At 31.3% G+C, this 9930-nt stretch overlaps 1 protein-coding gene across 4 annotated transcripts; it reads left to right on the top strand.

Moving 5' to 3' along the window:
* The first annotated feature begins 6174 nt into the window (after positions 1 to 6174).
* Positions 6175 to 9279, top strand: LOC123896946 (DNA-directed RNA polymerase I subunit rpa43-like). Of its 4 annotated transcripts, none has more exons than XR_006804703.1 (4): positions 6175 to 6368; positions 6535 to 6617; positions 7488 to 7612; positions 8781 to 9279. XR_006804703.1 is itself a non-coding variant. In XM_045947390.1 (2 exons), the coding sequence occupies exon 1, from the start codon at positions 7895 to 7897 to the stop codon at positions 8420 to 8422; it is 528 nt and encodes a 175-aa protein (XP_045803346.1). In that variant the 5' UTR covers positions 7808 to 7894; the 3' UTR covers positions 8423 to 8457; positions 8781 to 9279. The 4 variants fall into 4 exon arrangements, 1 of the variants encoding a protein (XP_045803346.1); XR_006804702.1 differs by having other exon boundaries at positions 6535 to 6626; positions 7494 to 7612; XR_006804701.1 differs by having other exon boundaries at positions 6535 to 6626.
* The last annotated feature ends 651 nt before the right edge of the window (positions 9280 to 9930 follow it).

Raw genomic sequence — 9930 nt, 5'->3', positions numbered from 1 at the left:
TAATCTCAGTCCCGTGACATTAGTTCAATAGGTAGAGACATCATATTAAATGTAAGGATCAAATCTCGAATTCCGAACATTTCATTTATTCATAAAATTTCTTGTTATTAAACTATTTGATTTGACAAAAAATAAAAGTGAGTAATCTCATTACCAAAGTCTGGCGAAGGTTTCTTTGGAGTGGTTCAAAAGGGAACAATAAACTTTCTTGGATGTGTTGGTTGGTTGAGTTTAAATTGAAATCAAATGATGGCTTGGGTCAGAGAATTGAGAATGGTTAATTCGGTGTTTCTACGAAAATGGAGGTGGAGAGCCTTGGCTAAGGACCAACACTTTGAAAGAAGAATGTATCTCATTTTGAGAATCTATATATTTGGTGAAAGAAGAATGTATTTCATTCTGATGATGCCTTATATACAAGAATATCATGGGAGTGGAGGAAATAATAGAAGGAGTAGTTTAGAAAGTGTTGGAGAGATGGGCGAAGGAGTAGTTGACTCCGCGCCTCTCTCTTTGACGTGTCCCATGCAGGCCCGGTTTTGGGCCAAGGCATGCAGGGCCTGAGATGGTGTGGGTTCAACTCCCACATGTGCTACTTTTATTTTATTGTAATCCATTTATAATGAATATTTTATAAACTATTTTAAAAGTTGTGTGCTACTTTTATTTTATTGTAATCCAATTTTTTTGGTACATTTATTGTAATCCATTTATAATGAATATTTCATAAAGTCATAAACTATTTTAAAAGTTGTTTCCTTTATTAAAATGGTGAGTTTTTTCTAAAAATAAAATCATTCTATAATTTATAAACTACTTTATTTTTTTATTTAAAAAAAACTACATTTTATTATTTCTTTGAAAATAAAGAATTAATTTCTAAAATTAAGTTGTAATTTTTATTGTGGAATGACCTTATCTTTATGGTTACACTCATAAATGACTATTTTTTATGTTGTTGATATTATTTATAATTTAAATAAATAATATTTTTTAATTTTATTTTTTATTAAGGTCCGTTTTTATTATTTGTCCTGGGCCTCTAAAATATCGGAGCCGATCCTGGTCCCATGTGTCCTTATTTTTTCGAGAATACCCCAGTTCTTGGCGTGACCGAGTCTCTGCCTTATCAATGAGACTGACGGCGTGTGCCTTATTGAAGGGTCAATATATATGCCTTAGACTTATGGCAAAAATAACGGAACATAACCATTCCAGAATTTTTGCGTCTTGCTTAGAATAGTGTCCATCTCTTTATAACTAAAGTCCTTAATAATATTTTTTTAAAAAATATTGGAACAATCTCAACATACAAATAATTGAACTAAATTGAGAGAACCTGAATTTGATTTTTGAACGAAACAATTTTGGTCAAATTTTACTTATCTCGTCGTCGAATTCCGGATTATCATGGTCTCCTTTCATGAGATCAAACTATTAAAGAAAAATGATCAATTAATGGCAACAATATATCGATTTCAACTTCCTTTCTGTTAGAGTGGAAGAGAGAGTGAGAATAGTTTCATCAATGAGCATCGATTATTATTGATCATATGAATATAATTTATAGAAATACAAATTGTAGTGTATTACTTGGTTAACAAGCTAACTAGAGTAATTAACTCAAGTTAGTTACTAACTCAAGTTAGTTACTAACTAACCAACAAACCAAAAATAGTTACAACAACTTGTTATAACTAACAAACTAACAACTAACTTGCAAAGCAAGTGACTAACAAAACAGAGAGACAGATGCTAGCATCTGGTACAACATTTTGTGCAACTGATTGAATTGTTCTTCAACACTTTCAAGTCCAAAACCATAAAGGAGTTTGGATGGAGCTTTCAATTAGTTCGATCGCATTCTATGAAGGAGAGAATTTATATAAATTTGGAAAGTGTGAAGTCCTTGTTGTGCTGATATTTTGGAATATATATGATACACTTCAATTATAATGGGTCGGCTCAAAAAGTGAGTTATACAAGGCTGTGGCACTCATATGGGTCTATTCATCAAAACCGTAAGAACCAAAAGACCTGTGAGGAGGGGACCATGGAATATATGCCACAGTGCTTTCATATAACACTTCCAATTTTTATGGATAATCATAGAACTCTTAAAACTTAAGGGCATATTTATTTTCTAAAAACATTTTCAGCTTTTATATTTGTTTGTTTAAAAAAAAATGGTAAGGAATTTGTTTGTTTTAAATTGATAACAAGAAAATAAGACTTATGTACTGTAGTTAATTAATTTGTGATAAAATGTAAATCAAGTTGGAAAGATTGAAGTTTTCAAAAACAATAAAATCGATGTTTGACATTTTTATTTTGAAATATTAGATATATTTTAAAAATTCTAAAAACAATGGGAAAAATAATGGAGCTATATATTCTCATATGTTTATTGTTGAAAATAAACATACATTCACTTTTACTAATTAGGTAATAGTGTTGTTTTAAAAAAAAAGAAGGTAACAGTGATCCTATATTCCCGTAAATATAATTTATTTAGTGGAGATATTGTATTTTATATGTAGAGGATCAATATTCGAATTCAGAATTTTTTACTTTTTATTTTAAGAGGTGAATTTCTATCCACAATACTATTTAAAATAAAAAAATAAAATAATTAGGTTACCTTAAGGGCCTTTCTCATATGTCCAACCTAATATAACTACTTCTATAATTGAGGAAACATAATCGATCGTTAGTTGATTAAATGATGATTGACGTGAAACTAATTGATAGGGAGGATCATGATTCGATCCTCCGCAACTGTGATCTATAGGAGGCTGAAACCACTTGATGTCACAACTGACTCCAAACCAAATTAGACGGTGCAGTGAGCCAGATACTGGTTGTGAAAAATAAAATAAAATTGAAGAAACATAAATGATCAATGACACTTTATAGCATGCTTATCAAAAAAAAAAAGACACTTTATAGCATGATTTAGCAATGATACATTTCTGATTTTATATGCAAGCCATTTCATATATGACTCAGCCATTTCAAATAAATAGGAAAAGGTATGGATCGGGTTTGAATGCACTCAAAATAAGGTCTAGTTATATGACCAATAATATATTTTTGAGGTTAGATTAGATTGGATGATCCAAATTTAGTGTTAAATAAAAATGAAAGAAATGTCTAAATTTAATCATACTGTTTGAGAAAATGACTAAATTTAAATATTGCAATGATTTTTCATTGTAACTCATCCAAATCGAGAAGGTATTGTGTGTTGGATCATGACTCGTGAGGGCCTGTTTTAAGGATCATCTATATTAGATTTAAGATCAATTTACAAGTGAGTTGTACATGGATTTGAATTATCTAAAGTCATAGTTTCATAAATTTCCTACATTTTGACAAAACTCTAGGATATTTTAGTCTTTACAACCAATATTTTTAAAACCGGACCGAACAGGCCGATTCGCCCGTGAACCGGGCACCTCAGCGGTCCAGATGACTAGCCAGAACCGCTAGTCAGTGGAACCGGTAAAAAACCGGTGAAAACCGGCAAAACCGGTGAACCGGGAACCCGGAAAAACCGGCCGGTTTTTAACTCTGTTAAAAAAAAAAACGATTTTTTTTAAAAAAAAATCATTTTTATATTTTTTTCGCTGAAACCGAACACGCATGAAAACACTGAAACATCATCTTTGTCCTTTCAAAGAAAAACCTTTCTTTGTTTCATTTTCTATTTCCCACTAAAATTTCAATCTTTATTGTTTTTTTCTTTTCTCAGATTTATTGATTTGAAATTTTTAATTCCCTTTTCACTCTCTCATAAGATCCAAGAATCCCAAAAGTATGTTTTGAATGAAATTGGAAGATGTTTTTGAATGAAATTGAAAGAAGTTTTTAATAGAAGTGAAGATGAAGAAACCATTTATTTGTGTTGTTGTTGTTGTTTAATTCATGTTAATGGTTAGAGAGAGAAGAGGGAGAGGAGAGGAAGAAGAAGAGATGAATTTGAGAAGAGATAGATAGTGGTGGCTATTTCACTGTGTTTTCATTCTTTTGGCATATGTATGTGAGTTTGCAACTTTCTTTTATATCTAGGGTTAGTGTAATGGGCTTGGGCCATGTCTTCTTGAAATGTGGGGTAGTGAAATAAACATTTGTATTTTTATTTTTTTTATTATTGAAATTTGAGTTTGATGCTGAAATATATATTTTATATTTTATTATATATTTATTTATTTATTATCCGGTTCAAACGGTTCTAAAACGGTCAAACCGATTGAACCGGTTGAACCATGAACCGGAGACCACAACGGTTCGACATCCAGTCCGGTTTTTAAAACATTGTTTACAACATACATAAATGTACTTAGATATGCAATATTTTCTCTCTTAGTTTATTTTTACTTGAATTTAGGAGGATTTAGGGAAAACAAATTTAAAGAATCCAAATCCGTTGTACATAACATGACATTATGTTTATTGGTCTTTCAAACAATGTGCAACTTAATTCACGGTCCTCACATTTATTACAACATTTCTATCCTTGTGTTTTCTTGATAGGCAAAATAAATTATAGTTTATGCAAAAATAAAATAAAATAAATTATAATAGCACTATAATAAATTATAATAGTACTATAAGTCAAATATTGGTCCTTGTTATCATGGCTTGCATTATTGCATGATTTTTTATTTTATTTTTTTCATTTTGAAATGGTCAATGGCTTGCATTATTACATGAATTCCCTTTGTAAACACGTCGATCATTAATTTTTTTCAAATATATTTTAAGTGTTTATATTTGTATAGTATTTCGACATTGAATGTAAAAAACTCTTGAGATTTTTCTTTGTCATTTTTTATAAGATTTTTTCCAAATTTTTATGGACATTAATCATTATTTTTTTTAGCAACACACCCTTAAATATATTGTATTTTCCTACAGTATGTAATAAATATTTTTAAGAAAACATTAACTAAACATTAGTTAAATAGTTTATTAGCTAAATTTAACTAAATTTTTTATTATATAAATTTAGTTAATGTTTTCTTTAAAATATTTATTACAGCTAATAAATCGTTGATGAGGTAATATGTACCTTTAAATAACCATGACATATTAACAAATCTTCTTTAATAGAGATAAAATAACCTCTTTAATGCTTGTCCTTCAATCTAATGAAGTGGATTTGCCGACATGTCATGGTTATTTGCTACATTAGCACTTTATGTGCCAGGCTGCCAGCTAATAAGAAATGAGACACATCAATATTTCTTGATGACAATATGAGGTAAGAGACAAAACTGAAGAAGAAAAAAAAGGCAAAATTGTTGTGAATTCCTCTTAAAATCACACCAATGAATAACTTGATGTATGGAACAATAGAATGACACCCAATAATTAAGCGAAATAAACAATAATAATAATAACAAATGATAAACAAGATAAATGAGAAGAAAGAACATAATGTTTGTTTACTCAGTTCGGTCCAACAATGACCTAGTCTGGGGGAGAGAGTGTAACACCCAAACCCATTAATTGCCTTTATTATCGCTTAAAAATTTCTTTTCTCAAAAACGACGCAGCGGATAAAATAAAGTTCTAGACTTAAATCAATTGATTGATAAATTGTTGGTTCGAGATATTACACTCCTCTTTACGAAAATAATACTAAGTTAATTAATTAGTAAAACTCGTTTTATACAAAATAAATCTTCTTTATAAAGATACATTTTCCAAAGTAAATACAAATAGTCATGAAGACTCTATATAGTAAATACAACCCTTTCCCGTGTCACAATCAGAGCGGAGCTTCACCAAAGACTCGAACAACGAAACACACATAACCTGTAAAATCTGGACCCACTAGTACAAATATGACATATTACACATCATGTTTACATCTGACGAGCATATGTCAGATGTAAAAGGCTATATGGAGTAGCCTTTTCATCTGGCTTCAATATCGACAGATGTGAAAAATAAATAGACAAGAGTTTTTACATCTGACTTCAATGTACCAGAAACAAAACTGAACGCGGTGGCAATCTTGTAATTATGGTGAAAATTATCTAAAATAAATATACATCTGACCATAATATCATCCCAGATGTAACAAGTCTTTCAAGTGATTTTTTTTTTGTTTGAATGGAAATTAATTATAAGGCAGGAAGAGTAATAAAAAAACATAACAATCACGATCTCTCTCTCTCTCACGCGAAGAAGAACCCTAGCAGTCTCACTATTTCTCTCACTCGATCGTATGAACTCTCAATCACGACCTCTCACGATCTCGAACTCCATTGTTCCCTCTCAATCACGACAATTTATCACTCGAACTCGTCATCTCTCTCGAACCCTAAACTCAACCGTTTTTCTTCTCAGATTTCGAGGTTCGTTCATTTTTCAATTCGATTCAGAATCGTAGTTATCGTAGTTAATTGATAATCTAGAATAATCCAGAATCGGTGTTTTTAGATCCATATTTTGATCTTGTTTTTCTTCGATCTGTGATAATTTGATTCTGATTCTGTCACATGATATGATTTTTTGTTGCAGAATCCTAAGCTATGGAAAAATCTTACCCAACATCAGTGCTGAATACCAGAAAGCCATTGAGAAGGTGAAGATAAAGCTCAGAGGTTTCATCGGTCAGAAGAAATTTTCTCCTCTAATTCCCTGTTTGGCGTAAATTTAATTTTCTGCTTATTTGTTTATAGGGTCTTTTTTTTTTTTTACGATTTTGACTTTGTAGATTGTTATGCTTAATTTTGTCCATATGCATGTGTGGCTGTGTGGGATTTTGTTTGCTTGCAGTGTCACTTTGCATCTCCTTGTATGATTGTATGGTTGGTTAATCATAGGAGAAAACATGTTTTGAATCTTTGTCATGTACTGGCTATTTAAACTATCATTCTCTCTGTCTTGTGAAGAAATTGATCATGGTTATGGATTGGAAGCCAAATATACTTGACATTCATTCCTCTTTGCCAATTCTGTTTGAACATTGATATATGTATCTATGTGTAAACACAATTGTCTTTGATTAGAGAGTGTAAATTTGTATATTTTTTGGATGATGATTATAATTTGTATCTTCTTTAAAAAAAATTAAGGTTGTTACATGAAACTAATGTTTGTTATTGTTACATTAACTTGATGACTGTGTTATGTTTCTTTGAATAGGGTCTTTGTGTCGGTCTTAACCTTTAATTGGTTATTCATGTACCTTAATTCAAGTTTATGAAATCATGTACCTTAAGTTTATGTTCTGTTATTTAAGACCTGGTTAATCTATAGTTCTTAGGGTCAACTTTAATTTGTGGTTGGGAAATTTCCCTAACACAATTTATTTTAAAATAGTGTGCTGAAGCACAATTTATTTTATTCAAGACTTGGTTTTTGTTATGGTTTCTGTGCACTGTTGTTCTTGTTGCTGCACACTGTTATGTTCTTGTTTGTGCTTTTGGAGCCTTATATACTCACTACTAATCTATGTCACTCTCTTGCAGTTGCAGATTTATATCCCATTGAAGCGAGAAGTAATATGCAAAAAATCATGGGCTCTCCAACAGACACTACAAGATAGCCTTTTTGCACTTCCACTTGTTTGCTAGATGATGATTGTCTAATACCAGTTAAGTGAAAACCCATTCTTGTCTTGTTTCTTCACAATAGAATTATCTCAAATAAGTAGTAGGAAAGAAGTGTTGCTACTTAGCACCACATCTTTGGTCGTGAGTATATATATTTATAGCATATTTATTATAAGTTACATGTATTTTCTTCCCCACTTCCAGCGACTAAAAGCAGCAGACAACCTGTTCTCCACCGAGTCAATTTTTTCAATCCCAACCGAGTTAACTCCATAACACCAAGTACTTCCAACTTAAAAACCTAACTCCAATTCCATTCACCAATGGAAGAGTTAAAGGTTTCAGAAGCTAGTTTAATAGTTTACATTCATCCTTCTAAAAGCAATCAAGTTTCAAAAGATGTTCCTCGTGAACTCAGTTCTTTGCTTTTCACGTACAGTGATATATTCGACGGTGTCGTTTTGGCTTATGATATTAACTCGTTATACAAATGCGCAAAGATTCTTCCCGGTGTTTGTCCTTATTTCGGTGTTAATCTGAAGGTCAATATGTTGCTTTTTTCTCCCAAGCCAAATATGCTTTTAGAAGGAAAGGTAGAGAAAATTACACATGATTCGATTCATGTTGTTGTGCTTGGGTTTTCTGCTGCGATTATAGCCGAGAAAGATATTAGGGCAGAGTTCGTAATGAAACACGATAAAGGAGTGTATGCAAGCAAATCTCACAAGCGACACGTGATAAAGAAAGAGACCATGATTCGATTTATGGTGAAGAGCTTTGATGAAGAAACACTTCAGGTTTATGGATCTCTGATTCCAGATAACACAAGAAGCATACATTTTGTTGGATAAGAACTTGGAAGTTGTTCTCATTTTAATTATTGGAGGTTTATGTCTCTTTTTCTTTTGCCTACTAATTCTTTTAATTATTTGGTTGCATGACTTAGTTATTGGTTATTTCTCAAGCCAAAATAGAGAAGAACAAAGTGCATTTTTCTATCCTTATCATCATTATTGTTTACCTTGATAATTTTTTAAAGGAATGATAGGTTATATTTCCTTAAAATGTCAGCTTCATTTTGTGTGTTTATTGACAGGCCTAAAGTGTTAGCTTCTAACTATCATAATTGTGACCTTCATGCTATTAATTTAAAATTAGATGATTATATATTGTAGAAGTTTATTTATGGATATATGGTTGCATTTGCAGACTTGGGTTAATTCAATTGAGGCTGTTCAACAATAACTATCATAATTGCATCGTGTTACGGAGGAAAGTTTGATGGATCGCGTAGGTATCAATATGCATGAAGCATGCCTGCAGATTGACAAAGAATGCAGGTTAGTGGAAAAGTTGTTTGATCTCTCCTGCTGCAGCCTTTTGTTTCTAGTTCCATTTCTTTATTCATCAACTTATTGAACATGAGTGTGGATGTTAGAGTTTCACAAAAGTATTTGTAAAACTGAAGCAATCAAAAGCATGATATCTCTCTTTTATTCATCAGGTTCTTTAGGAAGTGTATTGTGATTTTGTTAGTTTTATGTGTGTAATTACTTATTGATTAATCAAAACCATGATATCTCTTTTATTCATCAGGTTTGTGATTTTGTAAAACTAAAAATATTTGCAGTATCATGTTCTTGATTTTTAATGTAGGATTGAATGTATCAGTTCTTGATTATTGTATGTTGTGAAGTTATGTTTTGGATGCTGGCATGTGGGTTGGATTTTAAAAAAAATGTAGGATTTTAAAAAAAATGTAGGATTTTAAAAAACAAAAATACAGGATTTTTTTATTTTTTTTTTAAAAAAAGTGACGATTTTACATCTGTGAAAAGCTTGACCATACGAAACAGAAGTAAAAAGTGTCGATTTTACATCTGGCGTAAGTCAGATGTAAAAAGCATAAACTTACTACTTCTCGTACGTCTACCTCTGACTTGGGCCAGATGTAAAAGGGGGTTTTGGCCAGATGTAAAAAATGTTTTCTGTACTAGTGACCCCCAACGGTCCAGCACATAACACATAAAAGAGAGTTAGATAACATACTCAAAATATACAAGTGTAAGTAAAGGGTACTTAAACACTTCTTCATAAAACATGCATAATCATACATTATACATATACATCACTATCATTCATGCATATTCATATATCATGCATATACTTCATTTATCACCTAATCAATCATTCACAAAATACACCAAACATATAGTTTCACGTCGTCTCGGACAATACCAAAACATCAACAAATACATTGTTCAGATTATGGTCATGACGGACCCTGCGTTGTTCATTTTATAGTCATGACGGACTCTGCTCCTCACATACGGATTAACAATCAACATTTACCAAGTAT

Source organism: Trifolium pratense, linkage group LG7, assembly GCF_020283565.1.
Source record: "Trifolium pratense cultivar HEN17-A07 linkage group LG7, ARS_RC_1.1, whole genome shotgun sequence".
In the NCBI taxonomy this organism is placed as follows: Eukaryota; Viridiplantae; Streptophyta; class Magnoliopsida; order Fabales; family Fabaceae; genus Trifolium; species Trifolium pratense.
This window is presented reverse-complemented; position numbering and strand designations above follow the sequence as displayed.